The sequence below is a fragment of the Eumetopias jubatus genome, unplaced genomic scaffold (genome assembly GCF_037043125.1).
Source record: "Eumetopias jubatus isolate StellerSeaLion01/CBP00866 unplaced genomic scaffold, mEumJub1_p1.0 scaffold_12, whole genome shotgun sequence".
NCBI classification, from domain to species: domain Eukaryota; kingdom Metazoa; phylum Chordata; class Mammalia; order Carnivora; family Otariidae; genus Eumetopias; species Eumetopias jubatus.
In genome coordinates, this window is record NW_028274818.1 from 41778793 (window position 1) to 41797345 (window position 18553).

The 18553-nt window shown below is 43.8% G+C and overlaps 1 protein-coding gene and 1 pseudogene across 4 annotated transcripts in view; one reads left to right on the forward strand and one right to left on the reverse strand.

The window, feature by feature from the left end:
• STX6 (syntaxin 6) overlaps positions 1-8802 on the reverse strand; it is a 49566-nt gene extending 40764 nt beyond the window's left edge. For all 4 annotated transcript variants that reach the window (XM_028121514.2, XM_028121510.2, XM_028121513.2 and 1 more), the window contains exon 1: positions 8544-8802. In XM_028121514.2, coding sequence (XP_027977315.1) covers positions 8544-8578 — 35 coding nt within the window. In that variant the 5' untranslated portion in view covers positions 8579-8802. The remainder of the gene's footprint in view (positions 1-8543) is intronic.
• A 5193-nt stretch (positions 8803-13995) lies between these two features.
• On the forward strand, positions 13996-14653 carry LOC114222867 (bublin coiled-coil protein pseudogene; annotated as a pseudogene).
• Positions 14654-18553: the final 3900 nt, after the last annotated feature.

The following is an 18553-nucleotide window of genomic DNA, read 5'->3' on the forward strand; positions in this document are numbered from 1 at the left end:
CTTTCACTTGACCTCACCGTCATTTCCAAATTCAACTGTACTGTGATACCTTTGGCAATTACTCTTGTGGGGGAAGGATTGACTCTACTTAGTTACCTACAGTTACATACAATTTTGACCTCAACTTGCTGCTGCTTCCACAACCCCCCTGGGATAGTACTACTGCTACCAACGACACCGCAGGTCAGAGTCATGATGGGCTTGAACTCATCTTCACTTTCAATATACCTGCCACGACAGCCTTCATAGCTGTTTTCTTGAAACTCTCACTTCCTTTGTTTTTGTGTCATTGTGCTCTTCTGGTTTCTACCAGTTTTCTCATTCCTTTTCCTCCGCTTGGTCCTAGTGTTTCTCAACACTCTGTAGAGCTTCTAGGTGCTCATCAATACCCACAGGTTCAAAAGATCCCTTTCAGCTGATGACTCCCCAACTGCATTACCAACCCTAGTCACTCACCCAGGATTAATTCCTCTATCTTTAGCTGCCTACAGGACCACTCCATTTGCCTAAAACCAAACTGATCTTATCCTGCCTACAAATAAAGAAAGAAATTTTTTTAAAAAGCAAGTATTCAAACAAAAAGAGCAGAAAAGAAGTCTGCTTCCTTCTCTAACTTCCCCTTTTCAGTCAATAGTGCCTCTAGCTTCCAAGATTTCAAACTTGTCTAGACACTCTTCCTCTTAAACTTCTCACCTTGCACAACTTCTACTTAAGCTCAATCACTGGATTTTAGATCTGGAAGAAACTTTCAAGATATCTAGTCCACACTCGTTGAACAAACAGGAGAACTGGGGCTCAGGCATCTTGGCTGTTTGCTTCAAATGCTTCTGACCCTGACTATGAGGTGCCTTCCAGCACCAAGACCTATTCAATCCCATCTTTGCTAAGCCTTCAGACAAATCTATTTTCTTTGTGGAATCAGAAGACCCGGGTTTGAACCCTTAACAGCTGTTTGCCCAAAGGCGAGTAAACAGTACCTGCTAGTTAAAACTGCCTCCTGATTAAGAATTTACAATAGGAAACAGATTAAATTTAAACTCCTCAGCTGGGTATTCTGTATCTTCCTCCCCAAAACTGACCGACTTTAATATCCAACCTGATTTCTTCACTAAAACAAAATCTGCGTCAGTTGGCAGGTCTCCTTCCCATCCTCCCCTTTCTCATTCCTGGCTCTAGACTTCTGCTAGCTGCTTCCCCAGCCAAGAGTCCCTACATCTCTGCAAATGAAAAGCAGACATTTCCTTTAAGGGTCAGAATGAGACCCTATTACTTGCTTCACTAAAATGCCTTTGACCAACATTCCCCCTGGGGTCTTTCCTTTTTTCATTCTCTGTAACATCTCAACTCTACTCTGAAATCTTACACACAATGCACATTGTCTTTCGCCTACACTCCACGTATCTACATAGTGTTGTCCAACTAGACTACTATTTCAGCCAAATATAGTATTAGGCATTCAATAAATTTATAACAAATGTTTGCAAAGTCTTTATGGTGAAACATCTGATTCTGATTTCAAAAAAGTAGAATGTGAGATTTGACTTACATTCATTTTATTAGACTAAAATTACCTTGCAAGCAAATGATTTCTTTTTCAGTGATTATACCAATAAGCAGTTCTCTCAATAATGTGACTACAATGCACAATGCCCGCCTTCAAGGAACTCATAATCTAGAGTTAAGAAGGCTGCACATATAAATGCTGGTTAAAGAATACAACATAACATATACCATATTGCTCATCTGCTTACTTAGGCCATTATTTCAACATTGATCCACAGCCAAGAACCTGGAAATTACCCTTACTCAGGCACACAAAGCCTCCAAAACAACAAAATATTAAAGAGCCACAACATTCATGCCTTTTACCTACAGGAGAGGCTCACTTGGTACCAACAGACTCTCATACTCCAATGCTCAATTTTGTGGTTTTCTTGGTCAGTTCAATCAGAAGTTGCAAATCCTAAAAGGTTGCCAACAAGACAGGGAAAAATACAGAACCCAAAACTCAAAATGGATGCACTCATCAAACAAGCACTGCATGAGTCCCTACGAAATATAAAGATGAAAACAACAGGATTCAAATACGGCATTTTTTTTTTCACCTCGCAAATTAGTAAAGATTTCTTAAAATGAGAATCCCAGGACTGTTAAGAGATCAGGGGAAATGGGTGGGGCTGGGGGACAGAGTGAAGTCAGAGGTGTGTTCCGAAGGGCAATCTGCTAACATGCGTCAGAAGCTTTGGACACGTGCTTACTCTCTGATTTTGCAATTTTGCCACAGGAATATACGCTATGGAAATAAAGAGAAGCAGCAATAAAGACCTGTCAGGCATTCATTCTCCTCGCCACTACTTTATTTGTTACTAGTGAAAATTTAGAAATATTCTGTCATCCTAGGTAATCATTTATATTACGTTTATATGGCAAAATTCAACGCAGTCATTAAAAGCCCTCCCCACTGAAGACATTTTAAGGATATAAAAAAAAAAAATGGCCCTCCCGTCCTCTTTCTGTGTCGCCATAATGATACACACGAACGTCCTGGCAGATGCTCTCAAGAGCATGAACAATGCTGAAGAGAGGCAAACGCCAGGTTCTTACTAGGCCGTGCTCCAAAGTCATCGTCCGGTTTCTAACTGTGATGATGAAGCATGGTTACACTGGTGAATTTGAAGTCACTGATGATCACGGAGCGGGGAAAATTGCTGTGAACCTCATGGGCAGGTTAAACAAGTGTGGAGCGATCAGCCCCAGATCTGATGTACAACTCAAAAGATCTAGAAAAATGGCAGAAGAATCTGCTCCCGTCCCACTAGTTTGGTTTCGTTGTACTGACAATCTCTGGCATCAGTCAACTTCTCACAACCCATGAAGAAGCAAGACAAAAACACACAGGAGGGAAAATTTTTCTGGGATCCTTTTTCTAGGGATGCAATACATCTGTGTAAATAAAAATGCCTCAATGGAAAAAAAATACAGATGAAAAGATTATAACATGGTATGATCCCAATTTCTGAAACAGTTAATAATAATACACACATATATAAATCCTGGCCTTTCCACTTATAAGCTTATAACCCTGAAGTTTTTGGTTTTTTTTACTAAGTTTCATTTTCTTAATTTGTAAAATGATAATAATAGTACCAGTACTTACTTCATAAGGACTAAAAAGATAATTACTGTTAGGTTCTTAGCACAGTGCCTGACATATAGTAAGAGATCAAAACCTGATGAAAAGTATTGCCTAAAACTAGTAATAGAAATAAAGATCAAAAAGACATCAAAATTTTAACAAATTATTTCTGGATGGTGGCACTTCAATAAATTTTTATTCTCCTTTTTATATTTTTGTTTCCTAGATTTTCTAAAATAAGCATATATTAGTTTAACATGAGTTTAACTGTTACTCAAAAACCAGTAAGACATGGTCTTTCCTCTCAGAGACAGCAGCTTATTTGGCCAGAAACATAGAAACAGACATTTCAAAGAGAATGTTTATTGGGCATTTAATATGTGCCCCCAACCGCTAGGCAATTTACATGCATTAACTCATTTAATCCTTATAACCAATAAAGCAGGTATTGTTAAGCCAATTTTGTACATTGCTAAGCCATTTTGTACAAACAGTTTCAAAGAGATGAATTAACTCGCCAAAAGTTACTCCAAGTAACTGAAAGGTAAGATCCCAACGTTGGGTCAGCCTGATTACCAAAAAACAGGTCACCAAACTTCACTGCCTCCTGAAGTCAGATAAAAAGAAAATTTTCACCCAGAATCCACTTTTCCTTTCTCTTTAACCACCTTTATTCTTACAGAACTTATTACCACCTGACATACCACATTATTTGTCTTGTTTCCTGTCCCTAGAATGTAAGCTCCATAAGGATGGGATTTTGTTTGTTCACGGCTGTACTCTCAGCTCCCAGCACACAAAAACAGACGCTCAATAAGGATGTTAGAATAAAAGACTCTGAATAGAGAAGTGACCTGATCGTGTCTCTGTGGACACATCTGGTAGCAGTGCGAAGCTTGCTGAAGAAGTTGCTTACAGGAGTCCAGGCGGGAGAGAACAAGGACACGCACTAGGGTAGATGAACCATCACTAGAGAGGGAGAGAAGACTCCAGAAATATCCAAGGGATGGCACTGCTAGGACACGATGATCAAGTGGGCGCGGGACTGGAGGACGGTCTGGTCAGGCATTTGTAGGGAGGGGAGAGAGTGGGGCCAGAGTGACCAGGATGTGCTCAGATACACAGGGAGTACGACACAATGGGAATAATCCAGCTCACCCATGAGAGCACACGGAGAGGATCTGCCAAAGAGGCTACGCGTTAAGGGCAGGCCAGAGGTGATTCAGGAGGGCCTGGAGTTTCAGGGACCGAGTTCTGCTGCTGTAAATACCACTGTGAATGTCTAGGCCAGGTAGGGGTCACGTGCGCTGGGAGAGCTCAGCTGCCCCACTGTGGTGGTTTTCTCCTCTGTGTCCTGGGATTCTGCTCTGAACAGGCCACTGATAGTGTCAAACCCTCACAAAACTAGCCTCAAACATCCAGGCATTAAGAACTGCACATTTCAATTAACACAGCTTTCTAACTGGTCCCCTTTTAAATCTTTCCTCACACTGATGTATCTAACAGTACTACCAAATCAATATTCCTAAAAACCCTAATTTCCCAGATTTAAAAATCTCCCAATGGCTTCAAAATGAGACTCTCCTTGACCCTAATTCTACCTGTACTGTGAAGTTTTAATAGCGTGAGTAGAATCAGGAAGTTCAAATCTGAATCCTGGATCTATCACTTACTAGCTGTGTGACCCCAAGCAAATAACAACCCCTCTGGGCTTCCTCAGTTCCTCATCTCTAAAATGGGGCTAGTACCCACATCACAAAGCTGTTCCTATCAAGTGAAAATTTTTATAAAGTGCTTACTTAGCACAAAATGCTTGGATAGGAGTTGCATCCTTTAAATGTTAGCTATTATTATTACTTCCCCTAAATAAACTTCCTACACCACCTGGGAGCATCTCTCCTTGATCATTTCTAATACACAATGCCCAACTCACGGCATCTGCTGGCAAAGTTCCCACCCATGAATCACTACTCCTTAACCACCTGCACCACCACCACGAGTATTTAGTTAACATTTATGCTGTATATTCAAGGTGCTGGGCTGGAAATACAGGAAAAATACATAGTCCCAACCCACAGAGCTCATAATCTAATAATGAAAGACAGCCAGAGGAAGAGGTGCAATAACATGTTACAAGTGCCAAGGGAAGCTCTTCCTGGAGGCAACACAGATGCTTACACTGAATCTTCAAAGCTTAGTGGGTGAACCAGGCAGAGTGGGTGCACATGGAGTAACAGCACCCAGGACTGTGGTCACACACACTAGTCGGACCTTGCTGGAGCTCCGCGCTGAGGGTAGGCAGAGTGGGCGGAAGGTAAAGGGCCACGGGATCATGGGGGTCATGAAGTGTTTGGACTTTATTCCTGAGGCAACAGGCAGCCACTAAATGATGTTAAGCACGGAAGCCCTGCTTGGGTTCTAGAAGAGCTGCACCTCTGCTGCCCAACGTGGGCTCCACATGTGACTACAGAACACCTGCAATGCGCTGGGATGACAAAAGAACTAATTTTTCTATTTCAATTAAATTTAAAAACCGATATGCAATTCCGTTCCTGGGAAATTTTTAAGTATGTCGGGGTATGTGAATCGACTTTCTCAACTGTAAATTTAATGAACTCTAAATACAGATCAAATATTCCCGATGAAAATTCAGTGTCCAAACTAAGATGTGCTATACGTGTAAAATACACTCCAAATCTGAAAACTTAATACAAAAAAAGTAAACTATTCCATTATAATCTTCATATTAATCACCTGCTGAAACATTTGAATATATTAAAGATGATATTATAATTAATTTCACCAGTTTCTTTTTACCCCCCTTTTTTTTTTGCTGAAACATTTGAATATATTAAAGATGATATTATAATTAATTTCACCAGTTTCTTTTTACCCCCCTTTTTTTTTTTAAAGTGAGCTCCTCGGGGCGCCTGGGTGGCTCAGTCGCTGGGCGTCTGCCTTTGGCTCAGGTCATGATCCCAGGGGCCTGGGATCCAGGCCCGCATCGGGCTTCCTGCTTAGTGGGGAGCCCGCTTCTCCCGCTCCCACTCCCCCTGCTTGTGTTCCCTCTCTCGCTCTCGCTCTCTCTGTCAAATAAATAAAATATTTTTAAAAAATTAAAAAAAATAAATAAAGTGAGCTCCTCGCCCAGTGTGGGGCTTGAACTCACGCCACAGAGATCAAGAGTTGCATGCTCCACCGACTAAGCCAGCCAGGTGCCTCTCTTTTTACTTTTTAACATGGCTACCAGCAAACGTAAAATGGCATATATGGCTCACATTATATTTTAGATAGCACTGACCCAACAGAACCAAAGGAAGATGACTAGAAGCAGGCAGACCAATTAAGAGACTCTTTAGTAAGAGTCCAGATGAGACACAGGCCTGAATTATCCCAATTCTACCCATGTTCATAACCTAATTCAAGACCTACTACTACTTCTAAAAGCTTGTCCAATCACAACCATTTCTAATGAGTTGCTTTTCTCAGAACTACTGGGGCACTTAATCTTTTGTAACATTTGCTTTAGTGCTTAATTTATCACCTGTCATTTCTACTTAATTTTGGGGTGAGCTGTTTCTCAGAACCATCAGCTCCTAGGCTAAGGGCCACAACTTAGGCATCTAATTTTCCACATCGTTTGATGCATTTTCAATACTTTTAATAAATAGAGGTACACGGCTCCCCGGATATTCTGTCACAGTCTGGATACACCCTTGTGGCTAACTTTACCTTCTACAGCAGAAGGTATTGCCAATCTCTTCCTTCAGACACCTTAGGACATGAGCTAAAATGATATAAAAGTCAACGAAGAATCCAGTGTTCCAATGTTCCAATACAGCAGTGATATCTAATTAGTGAGCAAGCACTGGTAGACTATATTGGATCTATCAGGAAAAAAAGACCAAGATGGCAGAGCAATTTAGCATTTTCGCAGGGATTCCATTAAAAATCAAGCAAACAAAAAATTTCTGATTATCCCTGGTTTCCACCGCCAGAGATAACCTTTGCAACCTAAGCATTAAGAACTTTCATTCAAGGGAAAGACACACAGCTTTAACATTTAAAAATTAACCTCTAAACTAATCCTTCTAACAAATAACACATTTTCCCGGTAGAGAGCCACATATTACTAGTCAATCTGCAACTCAGCATTTTCACATCTACCTTTAAGTAGGATGAAGGAAAAAACCTTTTAAGAAAATGTTAAAAAGTATATAAATATATTTTACCGTATCATGGATAACAAAGTACTTCACCTAAAGTACCAAGTAAATTTCCTAAGAAGAATCCTTAAAAAACACAAACACTCAAGCAACTGGTCAGCAGAAATAGGAAGCTAGCAGCAACCAGTTGCAAGCAAAGGGACACTTTGTGGTTATTAGTACTGATCTGGGAACTTTGTAGTTCTCGGATTTTTTTTTTTTGGTCTGTCATTTAAAACAAGCTGACAAGTTACAACAACCTGAGAATCGACCTTTTTTTGCATTTGTTTAATGGCTACAAAGATAATATAACAAAGTGCAAATAAAGTTTCTATCTCCAAACAATCGTGCAATCAAAGATGGAGTCAGGACAGCTCAGAGGGAAAAATAAATTAAGGCAGTTCTGTTCTGAAAGGCTGGATAAGAAATGGGGGAAACCTGTCAAAGAGCCTGGATGAAATCAGGGAGTTAAAAAGAAAGCACTCACTTCCTTCAGCCCTGTGGGAAAATCCCAGTTGCTAATAGAAAGCTGAGGAAAGTTTAGTTTGGCTGATATCATTTTGTTTTCCTTCCAACATCATCGCCGAGTTCGAACGACTGCTTTCCTCCCCTCACATTACTCAGTAAAAACGCCCCCACTGAATTGAGTTGTCTTCCGGAGCCCTGCTCCCCCGCAGCCCAGCCTGCAAACGTGCTCAGACGCCTCTGGGCGTGTTGTGGTCTCACCACTCTGCGGGCCGGCGCTCCAAACTCAATGGACAATGGGAGCTCACCCCCATCAACGCCAACTACAAAGCTCAGGAGGGCCATTTCCCTTTTCCTGCCCAGATGCTGTTTTCCCTCCTTCGAAGTAAGGCCCCGTGCTCCACTAGAGCCCCAGCATGGACTGGGACCCGTGTTTCCCTCCTCACCTGCAGAGCTGCTGATCCCCTCGAACCCCAAATAAGTTGTATCTCCGCGCACGTCCCAAAAGGGATCCCCTTCCCCAGGGGCTTGGTTGGGGGCACGGTTTTCACAGTCCAGGTAGGACGCGGAGGGGATGTGTCTGGACGCTTGGTCATGGCCCTGCAAGCTAAGCCGTCCGCACTGTCCCCTCCCTAGCCTCCACTTGTCTCCCCTCCCCCTCTAGCGAGAAGAGCGGGGAGGTGCGGGCTGGTAGCACCGCCACGTCCTCCTCCAGTGGAGCCCACGGGGACACTCACCCTTTCACCACAAAGAAGGGGTCCTCCATGGACATGGCGTCCCGGCCCCCGGCTGCCTCACGCCTGCTCCGCGCACAGGGCGCCCTCCGAGCCCCCCTCTGCCCACCTCACCGGTTTGCCGCAGCCGCCGGCGCCTCGGCCTGGGGTACCCAGAGCAGCTGGCGCGCGCTGGCCGGGGCGCACCGGACGGCCGCCGGTCCAGCACTCGATCGCCCCGCAGACCGAACCCCGGACTCTGACGCCGGCCCCCGCGCCTGCCTCCTCCCCCGGCTCCTCCCGGCGCGTCTGGCCGGCTTGACCCCGCCCCCGGGACCCGCGGCCTCGGCCAACCACAGACGCCGCCCGTTGCACCACTTCCGCACCCGCGCTCACGTGACCAGGGCCGGCCCCGCCCCCCGTCGGCGGGGCTTGGGCGCCGCGTCACGCAAGCCTGGAGGCGGGGCTCGGAGGCGGGTGGGCGAGGGCCGGAGTTCCTCCCACCCTTGCCCACTCTGCTTGTTTCCTCCTGGGGGGCAATTAGGTTTTCAAGATATGCACTAGTACCTGATTTGTACAATCCTTTTACCTTTCCTGTACTTTTAACACTTGATTTTGATAACATGATTTATAAATCCATCTTGTCCTTGCAATAAAGCGCGCTCATGTACATCATCTGACTATGATAATGTTGCACAACTCCTTTATGTAGGTCCTACTATGTGTTCCGCAATGCCCTAAAGGCTGCGTGTGCGTTATCTCAATTTTCCTGGGGGAAGGTATTATTTCCAATTTGTAAATGATAAAAGTTCAGGGACGCCTGGGTGGCTCAGTCGGTTAAGCGTCTGCCTTCGGCTCAGGTCATGATCCCCGGGGTCCTGGGATAGAGTCCCCCGTTGGACTCCGTGCTCCGCGGGGAGCCTGCTTCTCCCTCTGTCTCTGCCTCTCTCTCTCTCTGTTTCTCACGAATAAATAAATAAAATCTTTAAAAAAAATAAATGATAAAAGTTCAGAGGTTTCAAGATTGCCTGTGGTCACACACCCTGGACAGTTTCTCTGTGCTCTCCACTAGACTGGATGTATTTTCTATTGCTGTGCATCCTGCAAGTGAGCAGTATGGTAATTTTTTTCATACCGCATACAGTGCTTCCCTGGAGAGAACTCCTTTAAGAGACTAATAAGGGGCCAGGTATGGCAATTTCTTACCAGCTGTAGTTCAAGAGCCCTTCCAGATAGCATTTTGGTCATGACAATTAGCCAGCTCTCATGCTATGTATGCTATAGGCTTTGTGAACTTTAATTGCTAATTATCACTGAGCACTTACTGTGTGTCAGGCACTGTGCTGTTATCTCAGTTGCTCTCACAATGAGGTAATTACCACTATTATCCCCATTTTACAAATGAGAAATCTGAGAAATCTGAGATTCATGAAGGTTAAGTGACTTGCTCAAGGTCACCAGTCCTTGTGCGGATGGAAGAGTCCTCAGGGCCAGACAAACCCTGTTTGAACCTGGAGTCTATTATTTGGTTTCTCATCTATAAAACATGAATAATAATATTTAGCTTGTGGATTATCGTGAAGGTTAAATAATAATGCATGTAAACCCCAAGGCCCCCAAAGAGTGGGGCAGCATTTGCAAAGGTGCAACCAAACCAATGTGAGTCTGCTCCTAAGTGAGTCAGAAACTGAACCATGTTGAGTTGTCATACAAAGAAAACTTTTATTTGCAGCAAAAAAGGAGATCATGGGGAATGGCTTCCAAAGCCCTGATTCTGCAAGAGAGGGTGAATGGGTTCCTTTTGTTTAGTGTTAGGATGAATATTTAGATAGGGAAGCCTTGTTCCTTTGTAGAGGTGTGCATAAGGTTGCCCAAGTGCTTTAAGGAAACATGCTTATACGTGTGTTGTATGTTATGTAAATGAGTCTAAGTCTCCTCCTTGGGCAGATATTTTAGTATTATGATGAAGTAAAGGTAGTTGTAGGTCATTCCAGAGCTCCATCTGTGCAGTCATGAGTGGGGGTTGAGCTCAAAAGGTCTAGGTGGTCTGGGCTGGTGGGAGGTCTTATCAGGGCCTTCACCATCACCTGAGGGGTGGTTTTGGGTTTCATGTGCTGAGTTAAGAGGTAAGCCAGAAAGAAGAGCTTAAGGGAAAATGTAAGACAAAGATGAGTGAGTACAAGCAGGTAGGCAGGTAGGCAGGTAGGCAGTAAATTAGGCTGGGGAGAAGAGGCTGGGATGCCTGGGTGGCTCAGTCAGTTAAGCATCTGCCTTCGGCTCAGGTCATGATCCCAGGGTCCTGGGATTGAGTCCCTCATCCGGCTCCTTGCTCACCCAGAGCCTGCTTCTCCCTCGGGCTGCCGCTCCTCCTACTTGTGCTCTCTCTCTCTCTCTGACAAATAAATAAAATCTTTAAAAAAGAAAAGAAAGTCTCCATGTTTCTCTGAGACCCAGGACGAATAGCAAGGTCAGATGTGGGGAAAAGATGTTTTGGGGAGAGAACCATTTAATTTGGCCATGGACATATTGAGATGAGAAGGCAAAAAAGGATCATTGTTCATTCATTCAACAAACACATGTAATTGAGGGGCAGATGAGAATACTGATTAACAGCCGTACTTGGAGCCAGATTGCTCAAGTTCCAAATTCCAATTCTGCTGCTTCCTGACTATGGTGTCTTGGGCAAGCTGTTAAATCTCTCACTGTCCTCATCTGTGAAATGGACTGATTGATAACACCTTCCTCATCGAGTATTACAAGGATTAAATGAATTGATGTGTAAAAGGAGCTTAGAACAGTGCCCAGCACCTGTTGCACTCTTACTGTGTGCTAGGCACTGAGGACACAGAGATGAATAGGCTTGGCCCTTGCCTTCAAGGGACCCTCAGATTGGCGGGACAGACAGGCCCCATGGAAAGGAAAGCTATTATTAAAATGAGGGAGAAACAAAGGAAGCTACTTCTTTTTTTCTTCTTTTCTTTTTTTTTTTTTAAGTTTAACAGGACCCAGGTCCTGGCATAAACAATCACTCAGGAAGAATACTCAGCAAAAAGCCATCTCCTCCCAACCCTCTGCCAAAAAAAAAAAAAAAGAATAAAAAATTCTCATGGAATAAAAAATCAAAGCAGTAGTTGCCTTGGGGTGGGAGTATTGACTGGGAAAGGAAACTTTCTGAGGTGATGGAAATGTTCTCTATCCTGATAGGAGTGTGGCTTATACAGTTATATGGCTTTGTTAGAACTTATCAAACTGTAACACTTAGATTCTGTTCATTTTGCTGGAAGAGGCTACCACTCCACCTCTGAGTTTTCTGTACAGTCCTGAGAGGACATCCAGGAGAACCTCCAGTCCCTGAGTTAGTCTGCAAAGTTAGGAGATGAGTGACGGGGGGAGCCTGCTGGGGGCCAGGCACAGGTCACTAGGCCACGGATTGGATGAGAATGAGGATCAGAAAGTGTGGAATCACATCCTACCATTAAGGATTCCAGGGTAGGCTGGAGCCATCCCTTTCGCTTAAAAGCTGTGGGGGCTCCATGACATCCCTACAAGGGAATCTCTTCTACTCCAAAATGAGAATGAAAATACCCAACCTGCTCCCTTACAGGTTGTTTTAAGGATCAACTGGGATGTTGGATGCGAAAGCATTTTGGAAAGTAGGGGGTAGGGCGCCTGGGTGGCTCAGTTGGTTAAGCGACTTCCTTCAGCTCAGATCATGATCCCAGAGTCCCAGGATCGAGGCCCACATCGGGCTCCCTGCTCAGCAGGGAGTCTGCTTCTCCCTCTGACCCTCCCCCCCATGCTCTCTCTCTCTCAAATAAATAAATAAATCTAAAAAAAAAAAGAAAGTACGGGGGTAAGTACCCTAAATCCTTTTTTTTAAAGATTTTATTTATTTATTTGAGAGAGAGAGAGAATGAGAGAGAAAGCACATGAGATGGGGGGAGGGTCAGAGGGAGAAGCAGACTCCCTGCTGAGCAGGGAGCCCGATGCGGGACTCGATCCAGGCACTCCGGGATCATGACCTGAGCCGAAGGCAGTTGCCCAACCAACTGAGCCACTCAGGCGCCCCCTAAATCCTTTTTTAAAAGTAATTAAAAATGTCTTCCTTGTGGTAAAATACAAGTAACAAAATTTACCATCTTAACCATTTTTAAGTATGCAGTTCAGTAGTGGTTAGTACACTCACAGTGTTGCTCAACCAATGTCCAGAACTCTTTTCATCTTTGCAAAAACGGAACTCTGTACCAATTAAACAACTCTCTATTCTCCACTTCCCCCACCCACTGACAACCAGCATCCTACTTTCTGCATCTGTGGATCTGACTACTGTAGGAACCGCATAACTGAAAGCATACAGTATTTGTCTTTTTGTGATTGCCTTATTTCACTTAGCATAATGTCCCCAAGGTTCATTCATGTTGTAGCATGTGTCAGAATTTCCTTCCTTTTTAAGGCTGGATAATATTCAGTTGTGTGTACATACCACATTTTGTTTACCTATTCATCTATCCATGGTCACTTGGGTTCCTTCTACCTTTTGGCTACTGTGGAATCATGGGGCATGAATATAGGTGCACAAATACTGCTTCAAGACCCTGCTTTCAATTCTTTTGGGTATATATCCAACGTGGAATTGCTGGATCATATGTTAATTCTATTTTTAATTTTTTGAGAAACCACCAGACCGTTTCCACAGTGGCTGGACCATTTTACAATCCCACTAACAGTGCACAAGGGTTTCAATTTCTCCACATCCTTTCCAACACTTGTTATTTTGTTTGTTTGTTTATTTTTAATAGTACCCATCCTAAAAGGTGTGAAGCAATATCTTGTTGTGGTTTTGATTTACGTTTCCCTAATGATTAGTGATGTTGAGCATCTTTTTGTGTGCCTATTGACCTTTTGTGTATCTTCTTTGGCAAAATGTCTATTCAAATTCTTTTTCTTTTTTAAGATTTTATTTTTAAGTAATCTCTACACCCAATGTGAGGCTTGAACTCACAACCCCAAGATCAAGAGTCCCATGCTCTACCAACTGAGCCGGTCAGGCTCCCTTCAAATTCTTTGCTCATTTTTTGAGTTGTTTTTTGTTGTTGAGTTCACCCTAAATCCTTTTTGAAACAGCACAGAGTAAGGGAGAAAAGTGTTACATACATGTTAGGTATTATATTCTTCATCATTTCCCCAAATTTTTAAAAACCCTGATACACATATGTATGTTCTAGAATACTCCAAGAAACAGTCACTTAAGTTGGTTTCCATTGATCGAACTATGGCTGTCTAGGTTTCCCAGCCCCAGCCACAGGAAATATCCACACAGTTGTTATGTTTTCTTTCCTCTCCTTGGATGTTACCAACATCTCCCACTTTTACTCTCTACATACTCGTTTAAAATAAATAAGGAGGAATTCTAGTCAATTTATATAGCCCAACACAAAGAAGTGATTAAGAATTTTTTTTAAGCGGCTTCGAGTTCCATCCGGCGTCTCCACCTTCCGCCCAGCGCAGGCTGTGGGCGGGAGGGTAGCTGGGTTCTACCGTCGCGCGGCCCTTGCGGCGCCCGAGCCCGCAATGTCGGGCCCCAACGGGGACCTGGGCGTGCCGGTGGAGACGGGCGCGGAAGGCGAGGACGACGGCTTCGCGGAAGCAGAATATGCTGCCATCAACTCCATGTTGGACCAGATCAACTCCTGTCTAGACAACCTAGAGGAGAAGAACGACTACCTCCATGCCCGCCTCCAGGAGCTGCTTGAGTCCAACCGGCAGACACGCCTTGAGTTCCAGCAGCAGCTTGGGGAGGCCCCTAGTGATGCCAGTCCCTAGGTTCTGGGAGCCCCCAACCAGCCCAAACCCTGCCTCCCTGGGCTAGGCTCTGGCCTGGGCACTCACCACCTGGCTTAGATACCTTCTCAAGGGCTGGCCTACAGGTCCCCTGGTGGGTCTGCCTGCCTCAGTCACCCTTCCGGTACTCCCCTTGGCATGCCTGGGCCAGCCCCCACCACCCAACATCCCCTCCTGGGGTCAGGTGTGGGCCCACGACCCACCCACTTAGCCTGCTTGCCCAGTTCCGGGGCACTCCCCACTCTGCCCAGGCCTTGAGCGTCCATATTAAACGGGTCTCCAACAAAAAAAAAAAAAAAAAAGAATTTTTTTTAAGTAGGCTCCATACCCACCGTGGAGCCCAAAGCAGGGCTTGAGCTCACAACGCTGAGATCAAGACCTGAGCTGAGATAAAGAGTCGGACGCTTAACTGACTGAACCGCCCAGGTGCCCCAGTGATTAAGAATTTGTGGAATATACATTTATGATTATCAGAAGTATTTAAAGGTGTGTAATGACAGGTATGGAAAATAGCAAGACATAAAATTGTATATATGATATACATTTTTATATACACTGTTCATTTTTATGTATACATTTATGCACATATACACTCTTCATTTTATATACACATTTATACATATATACAAACATTTGTATACATAGAAAATTTTTATATGTACAAAAAAGGAAATGTATTTAAGATTTGGTAATTTTTACTTGGATGATCAGAAATACAAAAAGTAAAAAAAAATTGAAAATTAAAAAAAAGAGAAGTGAGAAAGCCAAGTGACCACATATTCAAAAACTACATCAAAAGTTAGCAGTCTTAAATCCTTTCTAGAATAAGGCAAGTTAGGCATGTATGAATGAATGGATATTGGTAAGTATTAAAAGTTAAAATATGTTATTGGAATTCAGTGACCTCCTTGACAAAACAGTGAATTTGAACCATTGTGGGAGGGCAGGTTGACCGTTACCATTTTCTACGAATTTGTCAGGGCACAGGGAATCTCTCCTGGTAAACGAGAGATTGCTCGTTTGATTGCTAACATTTACTTACTATGATTGTTCATTTACTTACTATGTACCAGACATTGTGCTAAGTGATCTCCATGCATAATCTTCAGAAGAGGCTCCAGAATTTCTACAGAGGGCAGGTCTTAGAACTTGTTTGTACATCAGGGCTAGGAGGCTTGAACTCGGGTTACAAGATAGACCCACTGTCTTTTCTTCCACTACTGGTTTATTTGGGACAGCTCCAGAGTGCCGATGGTGATTGTGTGTGTGATAATAGTGCTCTAAAGTCCCAACAAGTGGCCGGTCACCTCTTGGGTCCACCACTGGGGATCTCATTGAATCCTTACAACAACTCTGTAAGGAGGATAGTGTTATTACCCTCCTTTTCCACATGAGAAATCTGAGGCTTTGAGAGGTTGATAATTTGCCCAAGGTCTCATAGGTAGGAAAAGGCAGAGCCCCATTTGAATACAAGTTTGTCTGACTCCTAAACCCGTGTTCTTTGCTACAGTATTCTACTGCGCATTTGCACAAGGGCTAGCCTTCTCCAAAAATTAGCAAGTGGATTTTACCTAAGCACAGAAAATGGCTCAGATTGGACTTCACACCCACACCCATGCACTCACCCACAGGCACACCTGCTGGAGCACATGCACACCTATTGAATTTTTAAAAGTAGCCAAGAGGAAACTGTTTACTGACTGTGATAAATTAAATTGTATGGAAAATAGCATTATTTAACAAACAAGACCCTCCTGCTAACTTGATAATTTGTCTTTTGGTTTTTGAGGATGACCCGTCCCATTGGGTCAGATTCTTCAGATGGACTTTATGATACATAGGTATTAAAAGCCAAGACACATGCGTGCACTCACACACACACACACACACACACACACACAGGGAGCCAAAACACAATTAAAGGGATCCATAGTAAACCAGATGAGCACGGGACACTGAAAAGTGCAGCCTGAGATTTAAGGATAGGCAATTGCTCAGAGGGAGGGCTTGTTCTTCCCAAGGAGAATTCACAGGACTCTTCCCTACCCCAGTGATTCCCAGCTTAGTGGGTGGGGCAGGTTTCACTTGTCCTTTAGGATCTTGATTATCATCAAATCTATTTATTTAAGAATTTAAGGACTAGTGAAACGATCCCACTTTTTAAAATGTACTGTTAAATGAAGAAGAGAGGGAAGAACAAAGGAGAGAAGGAAGAAGGAAAGGAAGAAAGAAATACAAAGATCTGAGAAGAGAAAGTGCTAGGAGGGGCTGAGAGGTTACCAAATATCAATTTCATTACCTGGCTTCTTTTTTCTTTGGAGAAATGAAAGACAAATAGTTTCCTATTGCTGCTGTAAAAATGACCATAACCTTAGTGACCTAAAACAACACAAATGTATTATTTTACAGTTCTGGAGGTCAGAAGTTTGAAAGTCGGTCTCAGGAGCTAAAATCAAAGTGTTGGGAGGGTTGCATTTCTTCTTGGGGTCTTAGGGGAGAATCTGTTCCTTCTCTTTCCAGTTCTAGAGGCTGTCTGCTTTCCTTGGCTTAGGTCCCCTTTCAACAATGGCATCCCTTTGACCTTGCTTCCATTGTCACATCTTCTCTGATTCTGACCCCTTTGCCTTCCTTTTATAAGGACCCTTGTGGTTACATTGGGCCCACCAGATAATCCAGGATAATCTCCTATCTCAAGATTCTTAACTTAATCCTATCTGCTGAATCCCATGTAAGGTAACATTTTCACAGGTTCTGGAGATTCGGATGTGGATATCTTTAGGGTGATGGAGACATTATTCAGCCTACCACAGAAGGAAACCAAATGTTTACAGTTTTGCTGCCTACCAGGTGCATCATAAACAAAGCCTCATCTGATACCTCAACAACCTTGTGCAATATATGCCAGGATTTACTTTTAAAAGCTGAAGAGACTGAGCCTTGGTGCAATCTGGGATTCTGCCCAAGGCCAAGCAGCTGGGATGAAGACCCAGATCCCTGAACCCCAGCGCAAGCCAGCCTGCCTCATGGCCCTGCCTCCATTCATCTCTCCCACTCACGTCTACTTCCTCTTTCCCATCTGGGCCGGTCCCCCAGCTCCCTGGACAAGCTCAAGCTGCTGTTTCCCAACGTGGCATGCTCTCCTGATGACAATGGTGTAGTCACAGCTTGATCCTGGGGATTTCTAATCAAGCAAGCCAAGTGGCTGCCCCTCCAGATCTTCTTTTAGGACTTTTTCTTGCCCTCCTTTATTCAACAAGCATTTTGAGCTTATTGTGATGGGTGCTAGCGCAGCAAGGAAGGTAGACCTAAGCTAAAAATAACCGGACAGTCAGTGATACATACTGTATCAGACAAAAGGGGGTCCAGATTATAGGAAGCCAGAGGAGGGAGTTCCAAGTCCTGGGAGCTTTGTGTGAATCTTTTACATTGACGCTGGGTGAAATCTAAGTTCCAGTGAAGAACCAAAGGGTCCTTTTCTTTTGAGCTTCTTAAGGGACCAGGTATCGTTAGTCTTTCTGTGCCTTGCACATAGCCATGCTCCATAAATAATTAAAAGTTGGGATTGGGGTCAAGACAGGCACACTAAAAGGAGGAAGCAGTGTGTGAGACCAATAAAGGGTTAAAAGTCACCTTGGAAGGCAGTCAGCACTGCCATTTTGTCTCTCTATTCTACCTAGCAACTGGTGACACCAAGTATCTCTCCCTGTTTTTGTAGGAGAGGGCCCTGGGTACTGCTAGGTTGTTGAGTCACTGAAAAGCAGGAGCTGATGGAGCTGTTGTAGACTTTTGATGTCATCTATACCTTCTGAGGGGTAGAAGCCATTCTGGAAGTACCGTCTTGGTAATTTCCTCACTTTCCTTCTGAGCATTGCTACCCTTCTTTTCTGCTCATCTCCTTTCTTTCCTTTTGTTTCTCTACTAGCTTAGTGAATTGCAGGGGTTGGGGATGTGGTCAGAGTTTCAGGGGCACTGAATAGAGGAGGAGATCCACTGCTCAGGTTTATTTCTGTTTTTTTTTTTTTTTCTCCTCAGCATAAGCCCTACCTGTCACAAAAGATCCCAGAAAGATAAAACCATGGTTCTGGACTTGTTTACTGTGTATAAAGATATATCAACTGAGTAGGAGGAATTTTTTATTTTTTACGGGATCCATGTCATTGGAAAAGCAGATGCCTTCTGTTGTCCGAAATACA